This window comes from Sturnira hondurensis, unplaced genomic scaffold, assembly GCF_014824575.4.
Source record: "Sturnira hondurensis isolate 20B ecotype Veracruz unplaced genomic scaffold, ASM1482457v3 Scaffold0010448, whole genome shotgun sequence".
NCBI classification, from domain to species: Eukaryota; Metazoa; Chordata; class Mammalia; order Chiroptera; family Phyllostomidae; genus Sturnira; species Sturnira hondurensis.
The window spans coordinates 6,162,322-6,188,051 of NW_028083079.1; the positions used below are offsets into that span (position 1 = coordinate 6,162,322).

A 25,730-nucleotide genomic window follows, 5' to 3' on the forward strand; every position below is an offset into this window, starting at 1 on the left:
CAACTGATCGATGTACCTCTCACACATGGATATTTCTCTCCCTCTCTTCCCCCTTCCCTTCCCATCTAAAAGTAAATAAATAAAAATCTTTTTTAAAAAATAGACTGAACACAAAGAGATGGCAATATAATCAATACTGTAATTGATAATTATTCATTGAAGATCTGATCCTTTGATGTTCTCAGTTTCCACTATACTAAAATGGATTGGTTCTAACCAAGAGGTTATTTATACAGCATGAGCATCACATTGAAGTCAGGATCTGATTACCAGAATACAGCCATAAGAAATTCCTAAGTAGTCCACACCATAGCATCAAAGTTTCTTACAACACTCACTCACTCTGCTCAGTATCTGACATTTTGAAAAAGGCTGCACCAGCCTAGTGAATAGAAATACATATCCTAGATCCTGGTTGCAAATGTTTCCATACCAATTCTTTTACTCACTGGCTGTTACTTTGTAAGTCAGGCAAATTACCAAACTTGCAATATTTTTCCTGTGCAAATGAAAATAATAGTGTCAATCTGATATGGTTGCTGTGAAAATTAATGAATTACTACAGGCAAATGGTTTAGGATAGTGTCTGGCAAGTGTTCAATTAATTTTAGCTATTATTTTTTTCTAAAATATAAAATGTCCAATTATAAAAGGTTTAATAGGTTTCTTCATGAAAATGGGAGAAAATAATCTAAATTTTTTTCTGTTAGAATGAACAATTTCTTCTTTAACCTACCAACAAAAACCGACCTCAATCCCTACTCACAGCCAAGTCTGACTGACTGATTCCTTCTCATCTGTGAATCACCAATGCTATTGCTTTTTAAAATAATAGATTCAACTCCTAGGAAGTTATAAAACTGAATCTATGTGCCAGTCACAATGTAAGTGGACACACACACACACACACACACTTTTTACAAAAATCCTTTACTTTACATACATTAATGCTATTTTACAGATGAAGACACTGAGGCTTAGAGAAGTCAAGCATCTTAATCAAGGCTGTACAGTTAGTCAGTGTCTAAAGCAAGAATGGGATCAAAATCTACTAATTTCAGGCTCCACTTCCTTTCTACTATACCTCACACTACTTGCCTGAAATATCCTTTCTCGTTTAACACCTACACATAATTTATAGCAGAGCACAACACAAAGAGGTATTTTCTCATAGTTCACCATATGTTCTTGCCCAAACACATAGTCCTAAGCTTCCCCTTTCTGTTCCTCTAGTCTCAGGTCAACTTAACTTCCTTTCTGATAGTAAGAAATGTAGTGCTTAGCTCCCATGTTGTCCTTCTAAAGACTTCTTTTATGTATAGGCTTAGGAGTAAACACTTTTTCTCTCTCTCCCTAAATACTCAAGGTAAATGTGTTTGCAGAATCTTATCCTAATTGTTCATGTCCTATGAACATGCCATAGGACACCAGAATGAAAAAATCTCATCTTTTAAAATGGTAAGAAATGTGAACCTTGTGAATATAACTTGCACAGACATGTTTTGGGGAAGTAAAGGAAGCAATGTGAACAACTACTACATCCTCAACCTCAAATAACAGAGTGATGAACAGTTTTCTCATTATAAAAGCCATACGGCAAGATGATAAGGACACTAGACTTAGAAGTGGAAGACCTAATTGGAATACTTTCTCGGCCACTTAGGATCTTTGTGACTTAATAGCCTACAAAAAGAGAATTGTAGCCCTGGCTGGTGTGGCTCAGTTGATGAGAGCATCGTTCTATAACTGAAACGTGGCTGGTTCAATTTCCAGGAGCATACGCCTGGGTTGTGGGTTAGATTCCCAGTCCGGGTATGTATGACCCTGGTCCGGTGTGTACAATCCTCAGTCAAGGAGCATATGGAAGACAACCAGTTGATTTTTCTCAGGTCAGTGCTTCTCTCTCTCGCTTCCTCTCTCCCTTTCTCTCTTTTTAAAAGCAATAAAAAAATGTCTTTGGGTGAGGATAATAAATAAATAAATAGAAGTCATTGTGAGAATTATGACAAATAACTATGTAACATAACAAGCATCATAAATTTATTTTTGTTGCATTTGAAATTATAAATTTCTTAATCAAGTTCACTTCTACATTGACGTGAACTTCACTTTTGAATATAGTTCACTTCACTTCTGAAGTACAATATGATACAGTATTGTATAACAGTACACTAATGATTTATAAAGCATACAAAAATCTGCTAAGCATAAGAAAACTTCTCTGCCATGGAGCTAAAATTTTCTTAAAAAATATTCCTTCATTAAGCCAATAATATTCCTTTGAAATTAAAGCAAACCAGAATTTATTAAGTGATATGTAAAGGAAATTTATATATATTCTACTCACATAACTTCACAACAAGCTTGAGAACAACCTGAGGCTCAGAGAATGAAATCACTTGCCAAAAACACACAGCTCCTAAATTACAGCAAATTTGGATCCACACCCAGGTTAGACTGACTCTTAAGCTTGTGTCCTTTTCTTTACATAACACTGTCTCTTAGCTTTCTGAATTGGGGTCCACAAATTTCATTTGAATTTTGGTAGACCCCAATTCAAAAAGCTACATGCCTCACACAAGGTCAAAGAATAATTACATTCCGTGTCGGAGAAGTACCCTTAAAATTCTCATATTTAGGGGTACTGTTTTACTAGTTTAAGTCACCTCCAAATAACATACTATTTTAAAGGCAATTTTCAAACACTTCCTGCTAATCTAGTTTTGGTCCCCAAAACTATGCTGGTACATAAGAGTGAAACCAGTCTTTTGCCACTAGTTAAAGAAATTAACATATTATCAAGTTTAAGCCTTAGATGTGCAAAGAAACAGTTCTAGAATTTTGATAAGAGGAAAAATAAATCGAAGCATACATTTCCTGTAACTCCAATGGTATGTTAATAAACAAGATTGTTTCCACTGGAAATGCCTAAAACTTACTGCTTCCAGAAAGAAGATCGCTTCTTCAATAATTTTTGTCCATGAAACGTAGTGAAACTATCACAAAGCAAAATTCATGGCTCGGGTGCATCTGAAGAACTAAATCTGTAAATTAGAAGCTTTGTAATCCTGATATTAAATATAATATAACATGAAATGAAAAAATAAAAGTATATGCAATATTTTGTAAGTCTTCCTCTTTATTTAAACCAGTCTTGTGCTTGAGGGCAGGAGCCTTATTTTCCTTGATCATATAAAATTAACTTCAATCTGCTGCTGCTTACCTGTTGCAAAGTATGCTCAGGGCTCCATGTGGACTGCATTTGCACGGCAGACAGAGCCCGGAAGTGTGATTCAGGTAGAAGCCCTCCTTGCAGGTTTCACAGTGAAGCCCCTGATAATTTGGCTTACACTCACACTGCCCTGTGGTCTGGTTGCAGCGATTCACATCCACGCTTCCAACCACAGAGCAATTACATGCATATTCTGTAAAGGAGAGAAGGAAAGAGACATTATTAACTAAGACTTAGTGTTTTCTTGATAAAATGAACTCTATTTTTCTTCAGTATTCATGACAACTTTGTAAGAGTAAATAAAATATATTCTAGTTCAAATTCACTTTCTACCCTACTTATTTAAATTGGGAAATATATACAGTAAAGTACATGAAACTTTGTATCGTTCATAATTATAAAGCATTCTCATTTTCATTTCCAGTACTCTTCACCTTCTAGCTCTTTGACCCTACAATTCTATGTGTGTGGGTCTGTATATTATTAGTTTTTCTGGATTGGAAATCTCCAAAAACAGGGCCTATGCTTGTCTACATGGCACTTGAGAGCAAGTGGGAAATGACAGTATGTTAAGTAATAAACAATCTCATTGTATAGCTGCAAATACCTAAGGCTCAGACAGTTAACTGTGGTCACTTATATAGATCCAACAAGACTGTGCCTCAGCTGAAATCACAGGTTACTATGTTCTTCCCAGTAACAAATTAATGGAGAATTGAAACTTTAAGGTGAAGAAATAGTAAGTCCCAGATGAGAAAGTTTACTAGATCATCCTAATCAATGGATAAAACCAATCACAATTTGAATCTCTTTTTTCTTGAATCCTCTCCAAATTAGAGGATTTAGAAAATAAATATTCTTTTTAAATTTTTATATCACTTCCCCTGATTCCACATTCACATTACTCACACTTGGAGGCTTTCCCTACCTGGATGTGTATTCAGGGGGAATATAGGTACATTTACATTCTAACTGAAAATATAGTAAAACAAAGTCTCCTAAATCATCTGGATATCCCCTCATTATCAAATTGTGAGTATGTGTGTGTGTGTAACTTAAATGACTATTCAGACCTAGAAAATTATCATATAAAATAGGGCACAGGGTACTAGACAGTAAGTTCCTAATTTCTTTTTAAAAAGAAGAGTGTCCTGGCTAGCGTAGCTCAGTGGATTGAGCATGAGCCTGCAAACCAAAGGATCACAGTTCGATTCCCAGTTAGGTCACATGCCTAGGTTGCAGGCTAGTTCCCAGCAGGGAACACACGAGAGGCAACCAAACATTGATATTTCTCTCCCTCTCTCCTTCCCTTCCCCTCTAAAGATAAATAAATAAAATCTTTTAAAAAATAAATGAAAGCACCTTACTAACACTGCATTTAAAAAAGAAAAAGAAGAAGAAGAGGGATGGAAGGGGGAAGAGTTTGACTTGGATGATTTCCATGCCCATTCCAGCTACATATTTGATTATTAGGATCCAGCCTTCAGTTTTTCTCTCCTTCCTCCTGCTGGCCTTCCATGTAAGCGAAAAGCCAGGCAGGAAAAAGGAAAGAAACCCCAGCTGCTGCCAGCCCCAGCTGAGAGGCCTGACTGAGAGGCCTGACAGGTTAGGAGGTTACCAGTGGACATGTGGACCTCTGGCTGTGTTGGTGATCCCCAGCCCGCCTCATGTCTTGGGGCTTAATACTAAAAGCAACTTCTGATGAGACCTTATTGTCCTACAATCACTGGAGGATGAAATTCATTCTCCTCTAGTAAAATCACTTAGGAAATGGAAAGCTGTGTTGCAATAAACATTTTCTTTAGATACATTTCAAACAATTCTTGAGATGAAAATATTTAGAAATCCTTGGCTTTGGAATTTTAATGCAGGTACATTTAGAATTTAGTTAAGATTTAGTTTGTGCTATTATTATTACTCATTTTATCAGAAAAAAAGCATTTTCAGCATAGGTTGACAGAGTATTAACATAGGACTCTGCAAACATTTGCAAAAGCTTGCAGTTAAAATCAACTGCAGATAAAACAAAACCTTGCACATACTGTATGAGAACAGCCCCATTCCAAAATAGCCAGGAACTTGGGTTTGAAAAGCCCAGAGAAATCTATGATACAAATTATACTTCTGAATAGATAAGGCACTGTATAAAATGGCATTATTCAGATAAAAGTTTAACTTGAAAAAAATAATCTTCAATGTAATTTTTGATGATTTCTTAAAAGTTACTAGATAACTGCAAATCCAGAGTCTTAAAAGGAAAATTTTAAAGGAGTTTGTTTCTCTATTCTAGAAAATAAACCTGCAATTTTTTTATGCCATCACAAACATGTTATTCATACAAGTCAAAATAAAGGATTCCATAAAATATATTCCCACTTGGCCAACTTTATACCAACTCTATACCTTCTAAATTTCTTCCTAATCTTTGGTGTCAGCTTATCTCCCTGCTCCTCCCACCTCTTCTAATTTGTAAATTTACTAAATAAATAAATATATTGCACATAGATGTGTCAAATATGGATATTATTTTATGTATGTGTCAAAACCCAGAAGAGAGTTCAGATTTCTTCAGCCCAAAACATCAGAAAGGAATCAGCTTCCCATCTCAATCACTATTATTATTTTTATTGGGCTATGTAAGCATGACATTTCTTTGACAGAGTTACATGCTTTCACATTATTTCTACTGTGTGTGTGTTTACGTGTGTGTGGTTTTTGTAAATGAGGAAGCCATGTTTAGTGGTCTGTAAACCTGCCAATGAGAACTTCATGGCAAGACCTTCACTCCACCAAAAATGACCAGAATGCTTAAAACAATATTTTTCCGGTCCCAAAATCTGGGACCAGCCATTCATATAGAAAGTAACTCAGCTGGGCCTGTAAATTGTGTGGGGTGGAGTTTCTGGGGATCTCCAAGGCAGGTCAGAGTTAACCAGGTTGATGGAGTCTCAGAAATGGCACCAGCTTGCCAGCTCTGTGTGGGGAGGGTTTAGAAAAGGGACAATGGCCTCTTGCTCGCCTTGATGCCAAACACTTCCCATTCTCCCCGTACACCACTGGCACCTTTCAGTTGCTACCCTGGTACTGCAGCTTAGAGGGAGTGAGTCTGAGTAGGTGATTCAGTGTGTGGGATCTTTAAGAGGAACTGTTTTGGCTCCAAGCAGTTTCTTCCATTGACTCAATCCCACTGGCTTTTGCAGTCAGAAGTTGTGGGAACTTTATTCCTGGCACTGAAACCCTGGGCTGGGGGGCCTGGTGTGGGGCTGGGACTCCAGGTTCCTGAGATATCCCTCCCAAACTTTCATCCTCCACAGGTGCATGAGGGACCAGCCTGTTCTGCATCTGCATCCCTCCTACCATCTGCATGGCTGTGGTTTCTTTAATTCTGTAGTTGTCACACTTCCATTCAACTTGATTTCTGCTGGTTCTGAGTGATGGTTGTTCCATATTTTGGTTTTAATTTTGATGTGGTTGTGTTAAGAGGTTAGCCATGTCTGCCTACGCCACCATCTTCCATTAGTTATTTCTATGAAACTAATTCAAACTCTTCATTATCCCCTGAACACATTCTTTTTAGTCCCATCTCTGAACATGTTTATTCCATTCCTCTTGAAATGTTCTCTCATCTCTATATATTGAAACCTATCCCCTACTTCAAGAATCTGCTGAAACGTACACCTCTATACACACTAACTCTATTGCCTTTCGTGTGAACCCATGACATCTACTACTTACAACTCATATGACAATAATTTGAAGAGGCAGTAAAGTGAAGCATCAGTGACGATTAAGGGCTATGAGGCAGACAGCTACAGTTTCAATCAAGCTCTTTCACTTACTAATTTTATGACCTCAAGCAAGTTAGCTAACCTTGTACTTTTCTTTTCTCATATACAAAAAGGTCATAATATGATGCCTATAATACTTATCCCCAATAAATAAGCTGAAAGTAGTTTGGAGTGCTGCAAAAATTAACAGAATCACGGGTAGAAAAGGATACCTAATAAAATAACATAAACACAATTCAGATGTCAGGTTCACAGGCCACACAGCCTTTGTTATACCCTGTGGACAAGATTTGTTCAATAAAAGCCCAGGATTAGACTTATTACCATGGCAGTTTTGAAACTGTTTGAAAATAGAAATATAAAGGCCCAAAGAAAAGACAATAAATTTGTGTTTTTCTCTGAGAATTTTAATTTATGGGATAATTTTGATATAAAGGTATCCAAAGTAATCATTGCATTTAAATTTAAAGTTATAGGCCATCTAACTAGAGAATAAAATGGTATCCTACATATGCCTGGCTCTATATATCACCAATATGGGTACCAATATGGGTTCCAATATGGGTATTGGTATGGGTATTCCATATTCCAGTATGGGTATTGGAGTATTTGTAGGAACCAATACGGGTTCCTACAAATACAATGACAAAAACAGAAAGGTTTAGGACGTTTCAGAGAGGATGAAAAAAGAGTACTTATTGGTATTAATTGTCCTAACAGCAGTGGGGTGAATGGCAAATACTTCAGCAACACAGACCACTCTAGTGCAAGGAAGGGGGCTGATGTATCAAGATAAAAATACACTATCATGTTAGCATTCCTCTCCAAATTAATCAAAGGAAAAGAGGCCAAAGCCAAGCCCAGAAAGACGTGTACCTTTCCTGTTTGGGGCACAGAATCCAAGGCCCCTATTCCAGTGATCAACCTCAAATGAAATGACTCCACTTAAATAAATAGAATGAGCAACAGTAATAAATGTAAATCACCATTTAGTTGTGAAACTTGCTAGCTTATAAGTAGACTAAAATCTAAGAGCCTTCACAGTTCTTGACATTCATACAGAACCAGATAGGAATTAATGCAAAAACAATGCAATTACTAGGAAGCTAGCAAAATGACAAGAAAGAAAATTTTGACTACAAGAGGCAGTGGCAAGAACCTATAGCCAAAGAAAAGAGATGAAGTGCTGACTTTTTCATGAGGTGGGATTGTAGGCACCAGAGCAGCACAAAGGAGTCTGCAACATGACTAATGGGTAGTAATGGAAACAGAACAACATGAACAGGACACAAAAAGATAATCACTGACAAAGTCTGAATAAAATGCCAGAAGCTCATTGGGTTGCCTAAGAGTTAATATGGAACAAATTCTGTCATTTCAGTAGTAGGTTTCCTTTCAATGCCCTATAATTCTTAGCAAACTCTGTAAGGAAATAGAAAAGAATGTTAATGTTACAAAGTAAATGTCAGCAGAGAGACTGCAACCTTTGGCAATGTTTTTTTTTCTTTTTGTTTGGCTTCTGAAGACCAATGAAACACAGTGATTTGAACCCTGAAGAAGAATAAGAAACTAAAATCTGGTGCCAAACTATTTGAAAATAGACATATGAAGGCCCAAAGAAAAGACAATAAATTTCTGTTTGTGGGATGAGTTTGATGTAAAAGTATCCAAAGTAATCTTTGCATTCAAATCAAACACTGCACTCGGGACTGGTGTGGCCCAGTGGGTTAGGCATCATCCCACAAATCAAAAAGTTGCCAGTTTGAATCCTGGTCAGGGCAAGTGCCTGGGTTGTGAGTGTACAAGAGATAAGTGTTAGATGTTTCTCTTCCTCTCTTTCTCTCTCCCTTCCCCACTCTGTAAAAATAAATAAATAAAATCTATAAATCAAACACTGCACTTTTTCAAACATTTCCTACCAAGGGTCAAGAAATGAAAATTTTCAGCACTTAAAAAAGAATAATTTTGTCTAGAAGTCTCATAAGTCCCCTCACCCACCCCATGCACAAACACCTGTCCTGGCAAGAGATTATCTCCTTGAACATACTAAAGACCTTTACGGACCTTTTGTACATCTGGTAGGCTTCTCTCTGTGTTTAGCCATTAAACCATTTTATGTTCCTGCTCAGTAAAAAGTCCATTATATCTTGTAGCAAATATTAATTGCATTTTAGTATTTGCAGCTACTTTGATGAGAATAAGTTGATTTTAGAAAAATATTAACTGTGATAGTATGTCCTCATTAATGTGTCCTTGGTCTCTCCATGCCTCTTTTTGGAGCCTTTTCTGGATACTGTAATTAACTATGGTGTCTGGAGACTCAAAGAGTTTGGTACAACAGGGTGTTAGTCTTTTGCAGATAAGAAAGAACCATAAATGAAGGAAATAAAAAATTTAAATGAAAAAATTGTATCCTCAGTTCAAAAATTCATGATGCAAATCTTATTGAACAAATAAATGTAAATTTATAACAGCATTGTTGCTAAACTAAAATGATTACAAAATAAGTATTGCATAGATACTGGAAAAAATACTTGTAAATATAAGTAATACAAACCACTCACAGGAATCTAGGTCAGGAATATAGCCTGGAGTTCTTCTATAGCCTCTTGCAAAATTATGGAAATACCTTTGCAAAATTCAATTTCTAACTTCTTCACTCCTTCGATAGTTATTTCACTCTTGCCACAGCCAGTATGGCTCAGCTGGTTGGAGCATCATCCTGTAAACCAAAAGGTGGTGGGTTCGATTCTGGTCAGGACACATGCCTGGGTTGCAGGTTTGCTCCTCATCCAGGCACATGCAAGAGGCAACCAACTGATGTCCCTCATTCACATGGATGTTTCCCTCTCTCTCTCACTCTCTTCCCTTCTCTCTAAAATCAATAATTTAACAAATCTTGAAACAATGATTTCGCTCTTGCTTTTCAGTATCTTTAGATATTGAAAAAATAAAAACACTGCTCCATCCTATTCTAAAACTTTTCATTCTTCCCCATATTCAGAAGACATACAAAATGTACTACAATATTGGCGGCATCTTCTGCTCAGTCACAAAGTAGCAAAAAATAGAAGGTATGTATTCAAATGTATTAGGCTCAGTTCTTAATCTCATAACCAAATTCAAAACATTAAAAATTCATTAGTGCCTTGGCCAGTGTGGCTAAATTGATTGGACATCAGCCCTCAAAACAAAAGGTCACTGGTTCCATTCCCAATCAGGGCACATGCCTGGGTTTGGGGCCAAGTTCCCATTTGGGGGCACATGGGAGACAATCAATTGATGTATTTCTTACACATCAATGTTTTTTCCCTCTCTTCCCTCCCTGCTCCTCAAAAAATAAATAAATAAATAAATAAATTTTTAAAAGAGAACAGCAATACTTAATTCAAACCTCTGCCTGTACATCGATAGAACAAAAAATAACAATTGGCTTGACTAAGGCCTGTTTTCCTAAGTGTATGGTATCTTTATTTCAAATGTATACTTGTTATTAGGTCCACATTTCTCTTTGTAGGTTTAGAGTAAAGGAATCTCAGAAAGGCCTCATTCTAGGGAAAAGGAATTATCAATAGACAGTTTTTATTTTTGTAAAAGGTCTTAGTCTAGCATAGCACTGATGCTCAAATTACATTTCACATTTCTGTTATGCCAGGGCAGGGTCACAGATCTTTACAAAGCTGGGGAACTTAATATTAAAGCTGATGAGTTTCTTGAGTTAAACCAGACTTTGTAGAAATGTGGAAACTTTTAAAGCCACCACTTTTAAAGAAAAGCTTTAAGCTTTACCTTTTGAAATAAAAATATATCCACTAAAATCAGCAATCACAATTCACTAGTGCAAAACATTCCTTCTACTTTATGAGAGACACATGAAAAGGGGGGATAACATGACACGGGTTTTATAGAAAATTTTCTGTCTCGCACTTAAGGACCATTTTGTCAGTGCTTGTCCTTGGCTTACTGCCAGTTTTCCACAATTCAGAAACCATTCATTTAATTAATTAGACAAGATGACAAGCTCTGGAGAAGGTTGTAACAACTAGTTTTTGCTACTAATAGTAACAAAAATATTGAATGTGTTCTACGTGTATTTCACACATCACACTAGAAACGTCATACATATGGTCTCCTTTAGTCTTCACCACAGTCCAGTGAGGTAGGCACCAGGAATGAGGAAAATGAGTCTTAGAGAGGTCAAGCACATCACACGCCTAGCCGGTACTGGAGAACAGAACAGAACCCAAACTGAGTAACTCCGAAGTGTACATCTTTCCACCATGAGAATCTTCTGCCTACAAAAATGAATAGAAAAAAACACTAGGCAGATACAGCACACCTGAAATTCTGAATTTGCTGCTAATTACCCAGCACTGTGGCCTTCAGTAAGTCTAAATGTGGCTCAATCCATAAAAGGTGGATGATTCTTGCCATCTGTCTATATGAAATACTTAGGTATAAATGTAACATAATATGTGTATGATCTTTATGCTAAAACTCCAAAACACTGATGAAAGAAACCAAAAAGACCTTAGTGGAGGGACATACTGTAACAATTAGGTCTATAGATTCAATGAACCCCAATCAAAATCCCAGCAGGATATTTTTTGGTAGATAGTCACAAGCTGACTCCAAAACAAATGTGGAAAAGCAAAGAAACTTGAATAGCCTAAAAATAACAAACTTGGAGGATTCTCCATAACTGATTTCAAGACTTACTATAAAGCTACAGTAATGAAGCCAATGTGTGATTGGTAAAATAACAGACACAATGGTTAATGGAACATAACAACGAGTTCAAGAAGAGACCCTCACAAATATCACTAACTAATTTTTGAAAAGGAGTAAAGGTAATTCAACAGAGCAATGATATTGTTTTTCAATAAACGGTGTTGAAACAATTACATGTCTATATGCAAAAAATGAACCTCAACCTAACTTCACACCTTGTACAAAAATTAACTCAAAATAGATCATAGCCCCATATGTACAATGAAAAACTATAACACCTCTAGAAGAAAACATAGGAGAGAATATGATTGACCTTGAGTGAGACAAAGAACTTTTATATGCAATTCATGAAAGAAAAATGTATAAATTGGACTTTACTAAAATGAAATGTTGCTACTACTAAGAGAATGTAAACACAGCCACTGGTTGGGGGACTATTCCCTAATCACATTTTTGTCCAAGACTTGTATAAAGAAGATACAAAAATTCTCAAAACTCAACATTAAGAAAACAATGCAATTTAAAAATGGGGAAAAGGTCTGAACACACACTTCACCAAAGAAAATGTATGCATGAAAAATAAACACTTGAAAAGGTGCTCAAATCTTTTATTAGGAAAATGCAAGTTAAACATAATTACATACTACTACATGCCTAATAGAATGACTACATTTTAAAAAAACTGGCAATACCAAGTTTTTAGAAAAGGATGCTGAGCAACTAGAACATGTTGCTGAAATGCTCAGAAACCAATCTGGCAGTTTCTCATAAAGTTAAATTTAAAATATGCCTACCAGCCCTGGCTGGTGTAGCTCAGTGGATTGAGCGTGGGCCTGTGAACCACACATTCGCAGTTCGATTCCCAGTCAGGTCACATGCCTGGGTTGCAGGCCAGTTCCCGGTTTCCAGCGGTGGACGCATGAGAGGCAACCATACATTGATATTTCTCACCCTCTCTCCTTCCCTTCTCCTCTAAAGATAAATAAATAAAATCTAAAAAAAAAATATGCCTACCATTATGACCCAGCAATTCCACTCTTGGGTAACTACTCAAGAGAGATGAAAACATATGTTCACACATACATGTTAGTAAATGTAAACAGTACTTTTATTCATAATCACTAAAAGTTGGAAATAATCTCCTTCAACTAATGAATTGTTAAACTGTGGTTTATTATTTTTATATCATACATTAATACAGTTTTCTTATCAGAATCTGTTTCTGATTTATTAAACTGACCTGTCTATATTATACAATACTTAAAGTTTTAATAACTGCAGCTTTATTGTGTGTTTCACTAATGTACTACTCTTCTTTACATTTTCTTTTAGTTGTTCATAGTTATGTTCCCATCAGAACTTTGTTGCCGTATTTCCTCCAAAAAAGATCCTATTGTAATGTCCCCAATAATTCCACTAATTCTGAAAGTTAATGTATCAAGAACTGGTAGCTTTACAATATTCAATTTTCCCATCTATAAGCACTGATACACCTCTCCATCTATTCAGTCTTCTTTTATATTTCTCAGTGAAATTTCATAACTAAAAATTACATCTATATAAGTTTTACACATACCTTGGTGAGATTATCTCTAACCTTTTCATCATTAGTAGCAATGGTTAAAACTGTAATCTTTTTTCCCATTATCTCTTCTACTTAGTATTAGTTAGTAATACTTATTAACTTGGATTTCTTGGTATAGTCATTTTGATGAACTTTCTTATTATTTTTAACATTTTTTCCCTTGATTCTTCTGAGTAAGACTTCTATTTTTAAGTTACCTTGAGTGAGTTCCACTGAAGGTCATGTCTTACCTGGCTAACAACAATAATACAATTCTGAGTTCTCGTCACCCACAACGGTTTGTTGGGAAAATAGAACAAAACCATTTCACACCACTGCTCATTTTAATCCCTAGGTCAGCCTTATTATTAACTGTAATAAAAGTAATTACCACTTACGATTACCTACCATGATTCAACCTCTGTCAGATATTTTTGCATGAACATTTAGCTTAACAACAAAACCTTGCAATGGTTGTTTATAAATAGGAAAACTAGAACTTTAAGAAGCTAGGTACTTGCTCAAGACCACAGTTACAGTAAGTGATTGAGACAGCACTCAAACCCCAGCTTTGTCTAACTCCAATGCCGTTCCTCACTCCACTTCACCACAGAGCTTCCTTCCTTTAAAAGAAGGGATGGAAAGAAGGGGTAAAACAAACAGAAAAGAAAGAAGGAAAAAGAAAAAAATTAACCTAGTACTATTAAATGCAATTATTTTGGTTTGTTTGTTTTGGTTGGTGTTTTTCTATTTTCTTTGTAAGCAAGTGACATCAAGTGGAATGACGAACAAACTGTGGGGTAGAGGAGAAAGCATTGCTCAAAATACAAAAAAATTCTCAACTGGAGACTTAGAACACCTCACATTTGCTTTTGGCTAATTAGTCTTAATATGTTGTTCAGAACACATGCTCATGATTTAATATTTGGGATCTGTTTACTTTATTTAAGTGTATTCTCATAGCTAAAATACTACTAATTAGTATTCCTAATGGTGCTATAAATTCAGGATATGAACTGTGCTAATCTGCCAAACTATGACACGAACCTAGGCAAAAATATTTTTTGTATGTCACTATATTTTTTTCATTTGTTTGCATTTTTTAGTCTTTAAAAAACAACCCAATTTTGTGATTTAATAAGAGTTAATTGCTTACTTTTTGAAAGGGCATTTTATTTTGTCAGGTCCTATCAAATTTAGGGTGCACTAAAAGAATTAACTGTACAACAGAGACTAATACAAAATAATATTGATGGTAAACTGTAATTAAAAAATGAAATCAAAATAATAATTAACCAAATACTGCCTATATGGCTTTAAATACAAACTGTTCTATCAAACTTTGAGCTTTTTTATTTACATCATTTTTCAAATCATTTGAGTTCAAAGGGAGATCGGGGTAGGGAGAAATAGAGAAAATGAATTCGAACAACTTAAAATCTGGCTCCAGGCCACAGTAGAAAGAGATCAGTCTTTGAGGTCAAGGGGCTTGGGTTTAAATACTGAAACCATTGTTTATAAGCTCTATAATCTTAAATTTCACACCCTCCGTGTAAAGACTTTTCATAAAACAGTGTCTCGCATATTTTCAGTTAATTTTAGCTATTATAATATTCTAAAATCTAGAATGTCCAACTTCATATAATTGGGATAATGAAACCTAACTTTGGAGGATGTTCTAAAAATTAGGGGAAACAAGGCAAAGAAAATACCTAGGCCAAGACAGTCTCTTCTCCTATTCTAATTTTTTATTATAAGCAATCTTTTGAGAAAGCAGCATCCTTACATGTTACCACAGATTGCAAAAATTGAAAACTAAAAGGGATCATCAGAGATTTCTGAATGCATGCAAAGAAAAATTATCCTAAATAAATTCATTACTGCCTCAATTTTATAGCAATAGAACAGAAAACATCTAAGAAAAAGAAAAGAACTTCAGTTTCAAGTACATACTACTGACTGCATCTGAGGTTGGAACTAGATTTGCCTTAGTGTCTCTGTTTACAGAGCATAGCTGAGCAACTTAAAGGCCAGAATGTATTTACTCATTGTAATACCGGAAAATTAATTCAGAGAAAAGGAGTGCATAGAGAACAAGAGAAAAGGTCAATTTAAAAATGCCATTCTAAGGTACCCAGTGATATAACCTAGAAATTCATTCCTAATTTTCAAAAAAGACAAAGTTGGTCCCACACATTATAGTTTAACTATTTTTTAAAAGATTTTACTTATTTATTTTTAGAGAAAGCAGAAAGGAGGGAGAAAGAAAGGGAGGGAAACATCAATATGTGGTTGCCTCTCGTGTGCCCCCAACTGAGGACCTGGCCAGCAACCCAGGCATGTGCCCCTGACTGAGAATCGAACTGACCAGTCACAGGCCAGCACTCAATCAGCTGAGCCACACCAGCCAGGGTGATATATTTCTTAAACATATTATCAAGTGGGTGATTTGTGGATTATTAGGCATAAATATGTATTTGATCACAAAATTATGCTATACCATCCTGGGAAAATACATGAGGAACCCAGGAAGAATGAGTAGAGAAAGAAATCTATTTACAATGGTTGCAACAGAGATGGGCAGGGAGTAATACAAGAAGAAAATATATATTAGAAAAGCACACTGGGGCTCTGAATTCCTGTGCAAGGAGTAGAACTTCATTCTACATGGAATGATTCTCCAGACTAGTACCCCCTTCTTCAAAATCACCTGGGGAGCACAGCAAAACACTGATTCCTGGGTCCCACCCTACACCTACAGAACAGAAATCTCTGGTGGAGGAACTCAGAAATATGCATTTTTTACAAGCTTCAAAAGTGATTCTGTTATACCCAAAAAGTTTGCTGTAGCAAAAGGGAAATATGAAAGATTCTTGACAGAGTTGGCTTTCAAAAGAAAAAACAAAAATAGCAACAATAGAATGCCAACAGTATTTATCTCTACTATTTATTATTTGTTTATTTATTTATTTACTTATTACAGGCAAGGCACAGTTCCATGTCCCTACCTTACATGCATGAACATCACAAACTTTCAGAGAACCAATACGGTAGGTACAGGTGAGAGGATAAGACAAGGAAATGGAGACACAGAGAAACTGAGTAACTTCCCTGAGGTCCGCTGACTATAAGGCCTCAGGGATTAGATTACTTTTAGCAGCAGCATGAAGGAAAGATTCAGGGGGAGACTACAGATGATAGATTTATTGATAAACTATTATAGCAGTCTAACAAGAAAATCTGAATTTGGGCAGTGTCACTAGTAAAGATTGCTTCTACAAACATACAGATACCTATCTGCATATTATACAGTGAAATAAGTCTGCTTTATGAATAAAGAAACACTGCAAGGTAGAAAATATACCTGTCTGCAGTTGTCTGCAGTGCTAAAAGTTTAATGGATTTGGAGTTAAGAGTCAACCAAGTAAAAAAGCTGAGCCTTGAGTTATCCTGAGTGACACTCAAAAGAAGTGCTTTCTTCTTTTGGAACTGGAAGTGGGCTATCTTATTTTGTGTTCCCTATCTAATCCTCTTACTCCTCAAAACATGTTGACAAATCCTTCCCACTCTTCTGCCTCTCTTCACTATTATCAAACACTTACACAGTATAAACATTGTTCTACACTACAAGCTGTGAAGCTCTTTGCTTTATCCTCATCACTAAGCATTTGGGTGACACCTCAAATTGAAAAATAAGGACCCAAGACAGAAGAAACCCTTCTTCCAACTCCACTTCTCACCCCTCTCTTGTGCACATCATCAGAGGAACTTAATCACTTCTCTTTACAAACACAGACACATATGCCTTTAAGGATCCTGAGGACCCTTAAAGGAAACCAAAATGGTCTTAAGTGGCCTAAATGTAGATTAGAAGGCTACATTTTTTAAAATAAAGCAGAAAACTGTACTTGAACAATCCAAACAAAATAAAATTTAAAAAAATAAGAATTTGTGAACACCATGATGTTAAAGACTTTGTTCAAGTTTGAAAACAATACAAAACACAATCTTCAAATGTCCCCTAGTAATTGCTGAAGCACTACTGGAAGTTAACAATCTCAGAAATTCTCAAGGACCAGTGATCAATAAAAAATCAAATTAAAAGAGAAATAATGTGTCTCCTTCCTCTACTCTTGAAGTAATAGTCTTGGAGAAGCAAGCAATGTTAGCTAAAATATCTAAGAGAAACACACTCTGGCTAAGTGAAATTTATCTCTACACTAGTGGAATTTACCTGTTTTTCTTTCTACTTCACTTTGGATTTCATATATCCCATTCAGCACTTTCTGTACTATTAAAAGCTATTACCACACTGTCAGTGGGATTATAAAATAGTGCAACCACTATGTGAAACAGTGTAGAAGTTTCTCAGCAAATTAAGAATAGAACTACCATGTGATCCAGCTGTTCCACTGGGAATTTATCTGAAGAATACAAAACACTATTTCAAAATAACATACACATTCCTACATTCACTGCAGCATCAGTCACAGTTGCCAAGATATGGAAACAACCTAAGTGTCCATTGCAGATGAATGGATAAAGAAGATGTCGAATATACTTCACTATATTCCACTTCGCACACAATGGAATACTAGTCAGCCATAAAAAGACAAAATGTCGCCATTTGTGACAACAAGGGAGGACCTTGAGGGTATTATGCTAAGTGAGGTAAGTCAGAAAACAACAAAAAACATATGATTTTTACTCATATATGGAATATAGAAGAAAAGAGGCAAACAAACAAACTAAACACAAATTCATAGATACAGACAGCAGATTGGTGGTTACCCAAAAGGAAGGTGGGTGAAGGGAGGTCCAAGTGGGTAAAGGTGGTGGGGAGTGCAGGGGGGAGGTCAAATGTATGGTGATGAATAGACACTGGACCTTTGGTGGTGAGTACACTAGACTGTATAAAGATATCAAATTATAATGTTGAATACCTGAAATTTACATAAAATTATAAATCAATGTTACCTTGATTAAATATATATTACATTAATTTCTTTATAGATTTTGGATATTAACCCCTTATCAGATATATTGGTGAATATGTTCTCCCATTCCATGTGTTGTCCTTTATTTTGTTTACGGTTTTCTTTGTTGTGCAAAAACATTTTAGTTTGATCTAGTCCTATTTGTTTATTTTTTCTTTTGCTTCCCTGGCCTAAGGAGATATATAAGATAAAATATTGCTATGAGCAATGCCTGAGATTTTATTGCCTATGTTTTCTTCTAGGATTTTTATGCTTACAGGTCTAATATTTAAGTCTTTAATCCACTTCGAATTCTTGTATGTATTGTAAGAAAGTGATCAAGTTTCAGTTTTCTACAGATATCTATCCAATCTCCCACACCGTTTATTGAATAAACTCTTTAGCCCATTGTAAGTGCTTGCTTCCTCTGGTGAATATTAATTGCCTGTACAGGTATGAGTCTATTTCTGGGCTCTCCATTCTGTTCCATTGATGTAGGTGTCTGTTTTTATGCCAGCACCACGCTATTTTGATTACCATGGCCTTATAGTATAGTTTGACATTACGTAGCGTGATTTCCAAAACTTTTTTCTTCTTTCTCAGGACTGCTGTTGCTATGTGGAGCCTTCAAACAATCCAGTTTAACAATGGGCAAAGGACCGAGATAGATACTTACCCAAAGAGGACATACAGATGGCCAATAGACATATGAAAAGATGTTCAACATCATTAGTCATCAAAGAAATGCAAATTAAAACCACAGTGAGACATCACTTCACACCTGTCAGAATAATATCACTTCACATCAATAAATCAACAAACAAGTGCTGTCGAGGATGTGGTGAAAGGGGGCAGATTGGTGCAGCTACTGTGGAAGGCAGTATGGAGACACCTCAAAAAATTAAAAATGGCTCAGTTTTTTGACCCAGTGATCCCACTTCTGGAAATATATCCAAAGAAAACCAAAACACTAATTCAAAAGAACATAAGCACCCCTATATTCATTGCAGCCATACAGTCATCAAGATAAGGAAGCAGCCCCAGTGTCTATTAGCGGATGAGAGATTAAAAACAACTATAGGACATTTACACAATGGAATACTACTCAGCCATAAAAAAGAAAATTTAACCCTTTGCAACAGCATGGATGGACCTGGAGAACATTACACTAAGTGAAATAAGCCAATCAGAGAAAGACAAATACCATATGATTTCACTCATATGTGGAATCTAATGAATAAACTGAACTACCAAGCAAAATAAAGACAGACTCATAGACAGAGAGCAGGATGACAGGTATGAGGGTGTGGTTAGGGGGTGGGGAGATCAAGCAAAAAGGAAAAAGGACTCATGGACATGGACGACAACGTGGTGACTGTGCGGGGGAGAGGGCATAAGGGGGTTAAGTGGTTATAGAAAAAATACAATAAAACTGGTGGATAAAACAGAGGAATAAAATCCTCATGAATATCAAATACATATATATATATATTTCATTAAGAACCCACACAAAAATATTAATAAATCAAGAAATAAATAATTTGGTTCTCTCCTCCACTGCTGAAATAAGAGTCTGTTTAAAAAAAATTCATGGCTGAAAACTTTTCTAAAAGAAAGAGTCTATTGAACCAAATGCTAGCCAGAAAAGAACCTGGTGCCCAGGCATGCAGTCCGAACCACCAGCAGCAACAATGCTGGGTAGAAAAGACAAACATGTCCACTGTCAGGGGGTTGATGAGGCTTTCATGCAAACAGTTTGGGGAAGAAAAATGTAATTTGTTTTTAAAGAATTTACATTGGGGCCTCCAGCAGAGATGGAGGCACAGATAGACACGGAGGAGGTTGTGCCTCCTCCCACAACCAAAATAAGGACAACAACAATTTAGAAACAAAATAACAACCAGAACTGACAGAAAATTGAACTGTATGGAAGTCTGACAACCAAGTACTTAAAATAAACACACCCATCCAGACTGGTAGGATGGGTGGAGTCAGGCGGCCAGGCAGAGAGGGGTTGAGGCAAAAAGAGCGGTGGCACTGGGCGCACAAGGCAGTGGTGGACAGGCCCTGGGCATGCAGGCGGCAGCTGGCAGACCCCAGGTAACATAGCCTCAAAGCACCGAATGAAAACACCTGTGGGGGCTGAGGTGCCAGAAGAAGAGACTTTCACAGGAGAGTTCGTTGGAGAGACCCGCAGGGTCCTAGAACATACACAAGCCCACCCACATGGAAACCAGCACCAGAAGGGCCCAGTTTGCTTGGGGGGAGAGGCAGAAGGGACTGAGGTCCAACAGAGAGTGGAGTAAGTGTCATTGTTCCCTCTCAGACCCCACCCCCACATACAACATCACAACACAGCTACTGGGTTACCCCACCCAGGTGAACACCTAAGGCTCCACCCCTCACCATGTGACCAGCACAACAAGACAAAAAAAATGGCTGAAACAGAAGAACAAATCAAAGCTCCAGAAATAATACAACTAAGCGACTAAGACATAGCCAACCTATCAGATGCATAGTTCAAAGCACTGGTAGTCAGGATTCTTACAGAATTGGTTGATTTCAGTCACAAATTAGATGAAAAAATGAAGGCTACACTAAGCGAAATGAAGGAAAATGCACAGGGAACCAACAGTGATGGGAAAGAAACTGGGACTCAAATCAATGGAGTGGACCAGAAGGAACAAAGAAACAACCAAACAGAAAAGAATGAAGAAACAAGAATTCAAAAAAATGAGGAGAACCTTAGGAACCTCCAAGACATCTTTAAACATTCCAGCATCCGAATTATAGGGGTACCAGAAGAGGAAGACTAACAAGTGGAAAAATTATTTGAACAAATAATAAAGGAGAACTCCCCCAATCTGGCAAAGGCAATAGACTTCCAGGAAATCCAGGAAGCTCAGAGAGTCCCAAACAAGTTGGACACAAGGAGGAACACCCCAAGGCACATCATCGTTACATTAGCCAAGATTAAAATCAAGGACAGAATTCTAGAAGCAGCAAGAGATAAGAGGACAGTCACCTACAAACCAGTTCCCATCAGACTGTCAGCTGATTTCTCAAAAGAGACCTTGCAGGCAAGAAGGGGCTGGAAAGAAGTATTCCAACTCATGAAATCCAAACACCTACGTCCAAGATTGCTCTATCCAGCAAAGCTCTCATTTAGAATGAAAGGACAGACAAAGCACTTCTCAAATAAGGTCAAGTTAAGGGAGTTCATCATCACCAAGCCCTTATTACATGAAATGTTAAAGGGATTTATCTAAGAAAAAGAAGATTAAAAACATGTATAGTAAAATGACAGCAAACTCACAATTATTAACAACCACACCTAAAACAAAAACAAACTAAGTAAAAAAACTAGGACAGGAACAGAAACACAGAAATGGAGATCACATGGAGGGTTAGCAACAGGGGAGTGGGAGGAGGAGAAGGGGGGAAAAGGTACAGAGAATAAGTAGCATAGATGGTAGGTAGGAAATAGGGGGAGGGCAAGAATAGTATGGGAAATGTAGAAGCTAAAGAACTTGTGACACATGGACAAGAACTAAAGGGGGGAAGGTGGGTGGGAGAGGGTGTGCAGGGTGGAGGGGAATGAAGGAGGGAAAAAGGGACAACTGTAATAGCATAATCAATAAAATATATTTTTAAAAAGAATTTATATTGGCTATGGTTAAAAGGAGTGGGAAAAGGTGAAGCGGGGATAGTTCTGAGATAGGTACAAAGTCTGTAAGGAAGAAGTGTTTGTTCTTCAGGATTGGTCATGGGCAGCAGTCCAGAAAGTTTGTGTATAAGCAAGAAGCAGAGCCACCTGGCTATTCTCTCCAGATAATCACAGAAAAAAAAACACCTGGAAGTTAGTATGAAGTTTCAACATATATTCAGGAATGTAAGCAAGCAGTCTTTGTTGGTTTTGCCCTACAGTTGTTAACTGATTAACCTCTCTTGTCTCTTCCTTCCACCCTCCCACTTGCTGTAATTTAATTTAGGACATCTCAGACTTATTTTCTTGTCAGTCTTAGAGAAGCAAGCAATGTTAGCTAAATTATCGAACAGAAACACACTCCGACAAAGTGAAATTTATCTCCACACTAGTGGAATCTTCCTGTTCTTCCTGCTTCACTTTCGATTTCATGCATCCAACTCACCACTTTCTGAACCATTAAAAGCTGTCACCACATTGTTAGTGAGGACTGTAAAATGGTAAAACCGCTGTGAAAAATAATTTAGGAGTTCCTCAAAAAGTTAAGAATAGAACCACTACATGACCCAGCTTCTGGGGTTGAAAGCAAGATCTTAAGGAGACACTTGCCCCTTTCAGAGCAGCATGATTCCCAACAGCAAGATGTGGAAGCAATCCAAATGCCCACAACAGATGAACGAACACACAAAATGTGGGGTATTCGCATAATAGAATGTTATTCACCCTTAAAAAGCAAGGAAATTCCGTCACACATACAACATGGATGAACCTTACAGTCATTATTATGTCAGATGAAATCAGCAGTGACAGAAAAACAAATATGACATTATTCTACTCATATGAGGTATCTAAATTAGTCAAATTCAGAAAAGCAAGGAGTAAAATAGGGGATTGCGGTGGGGAGGGGAAAAGGAGTTCTGTTTAATGGCAACACTTTTAGACACTTAGGACCAACTTTGGAATAGTGATTGCACCTAAGTAAAGAAGGAAGAAAATTGGATTAAGGAAGAACACTTGAGGCTTTAATCATACCTAGTATTTTATTTCAAAGTTGAAAAAAATTCAAAGCAAATGGAGAAAATTCAGATATTACAAAGCTGAGAGGTAGGTACATAGTGAATGCTCACTATAATACTTTCCATACTTTTTTGGAAGCTTGATATATTTCATAATTTTTTTAAAGACATAAGTTTCCCCCCATTAACATTTCTCATTAGTAAATATTATCCTACTCAACCTTGTACTATAGTTATTTATCTACCTATCCTACCTAGGTTCTAGGAGAACAGGTTTTACATCTTACTTATTTCTGAATGCATCCTTACCCCTCCTCAAAATAGACCTGGGTCTTTGGGATTCAGGTACCAGGTTACACCATACAGAGGTCAGACTTAAGTTGAGTGATCGTTACCTGAAGCAATAAAATGGAAAAACAGAAACTTTGTGGGGCCTATCCAAGATTATGGCCTCAAAAGTAAAACGACATGGAAAGTCTGAGAAATGAGAGAAAAGAACAACAGCACAGTCCTGGAAGTAAAACTAAATCCAAAATCAAATCAGGTGTATTAAAAGCTTCTTAAAAAGATGCACATATAAGGGAATTAACTCATTCATGCACTCAGCAAATATATATTGGCTTACTCTGTGCCAGGTGTTGTATTAGGTGCTGGGGAACGCAACAGTAAACAACACGCACCAAAATTCATGCCCTCAGGCCCCTTATAGCTCAGCATGGGGGACACAAACAACAAATGTCTTAAGTTAAATATCTAGTGTGTTAGGAAATAGTTAAGTGATGAAGAGGAAAAGCTATGCATGGAGAGAAGACATGGGGTGGGGGGAAGAGGTGGGACTGGATATGTGTGTTGGGGAGTGCAATTTTAGACAGGGTGGACAAGAGAAGCCTATGGTAAATATATGCAGGAGTTTTCCTTTTACTCGGTCTTTACACATGCTTCTGGGCAGGGCATGGAGGTTTGAAAGGCTGAAAGCAACATTCTGTTGAATAACTGAATGACTGAACAAATGAATGAATGTGACTAGAAGATGGGGAGAAAAGTATCAAGAAATGAAAACAGAACCCTACTTTTTCTCTGAGGTTATGAGAGAAATGATTCTTGGTGAAACACATAATTATTAATTCAACCATTCAACAATTAGTATTGTACCAAAAATGGGTAATATACTTCCCACATGCTGGAGATACAACGACGTGGAAGAAAGACACAGCCCCTACCCTCACAACAGCTGAGAGTCATACAGCAGAGAGAAAAACAAAGACACGACATAGTGTGATAAAATGGAAAAACATGCACAATGTTTGGGGAAAACAAGGTGTGTGTGTTTGATAGGTAGATAGGGAGAAACAAGTGGGACTTTTTAGAGGAACAAATCTAAATGGATAGAAAAGGTGAGGAAGTTTAGCCAAGCTAAGAGCAGGGGGGAATATTTCAAATGCAATATTGTATCATATCATGTGAATGATATGGTGGTAAGACGGAGCACAATACCACAGAGAACTGAGTAAAGCTCATTTCGGCTCCAGCACCGACTAGGAGGCAGGAGTGGTGACAAGTGAAGGATTTTCTTAAGGGCACTTGGATAGTAACTATGGAGAAATTTTACACAAGAGAATGATATGATCACACCTCCACTGTAGAAAGATAACTGACTGCAGTGTAAAGAATGGACTGGAAAAGAATGAAGGCAAGAGGACTTTTTAGAAGCCTGCCAAGAGCATGTGTATATTACCAAGACCACAGGATATTTATTGTTATTTGGGTCAGGTAGTATGCTCATTTCCTTAAAACTTGACTTTCTACTGTAGCAAAAACAAATCATGTACCAATGAATTATCAAAGTCTCTTCTCCAGCAGGTAGAAAAGTTGTATAAAATCAAAGACCCTAATAAAACCCATAAACAATGTTACTAGAGTTGTGCTGTATAACCACCTACAGTCATTATGCTGTGCCCTGAAAGAGCACCTTCATTATACATTATGATTTTCATCCTTTCCCTTCCCCAAACAATTTGTGTACCCATTTTAACAGCTTCTTAGACATTTTGAGATCCATGGGTAAGAGACAAGTACAGATTTTCAGCTGAATAAACAAAGACAGACAATGAGGGCAATGTGGCAAAATGAGTCTGCCCACTCAGATATTTTCCAAAGTAGGAGTTCATGCCCAGCTTCCTTGGTTGGAAAGCTGAGAGGAATAAACATTCCAGATAAACCAATATCAAAGACATTTCATCAGCACTATCATTTGTGCTAATTGTTCGGTGGACAGGATACAAAACTTTAGGGAAATTATGAGGCCCAAGGACTTGCAATTTTTTTAATGGTAAGGAAAAAGACAGGTACACCGAGATATTTTCTTGACAACACCAGACCTGACATATTAAAACAATTTTATTCACTGACAGAGACCAGAAAAGCAGTGAGCTTTCATCAGTGCCCTCTAGAACTCATATTGTATATATCAAGTGTATGTTAAAAAACATGTGGATGTAGTCAAAGATAGAACCACTCAAAAAGAAAATTGCTTGTTTGCTAGGGTTTACTTTAAAAGACTAATGTTTTGTATTAACTACATAAAAGATGTGCAGTGTTTGTTTTGGGTGATGCAATGTTTGAGGCAGCTTTTCTATCCTTTTTTTTTCATTCAATATGAACAGTACATTCCTAACCAGGTCTGCTCAGACACCCAGGGTGCTAGTGAATGGTAGTAC

General features: G+C 36.9%; 1 protein-coding gene across 1 annotated transcript in view; it reads right to left on the minus strand.

Moving 5' to 3' along the window:
• Nucleotides 1-25,730, minus strand: part of MEGF9 (multiple EGF like domains 9) — a 94,899-nt gene that overhangs the window by 43,020 nt on the left and 26,149 nt on the right. The window contains exon 2 of the mRNA XM_037059159.1: nt 3,224-3,425. Coding sequence (XP_036915054.1) covers nt 3,224-3,425 — 202 coding nt within the window. The remainder of the gene's footprint in view (nt 1-3,223; nt 3,426-25,730) is intronic.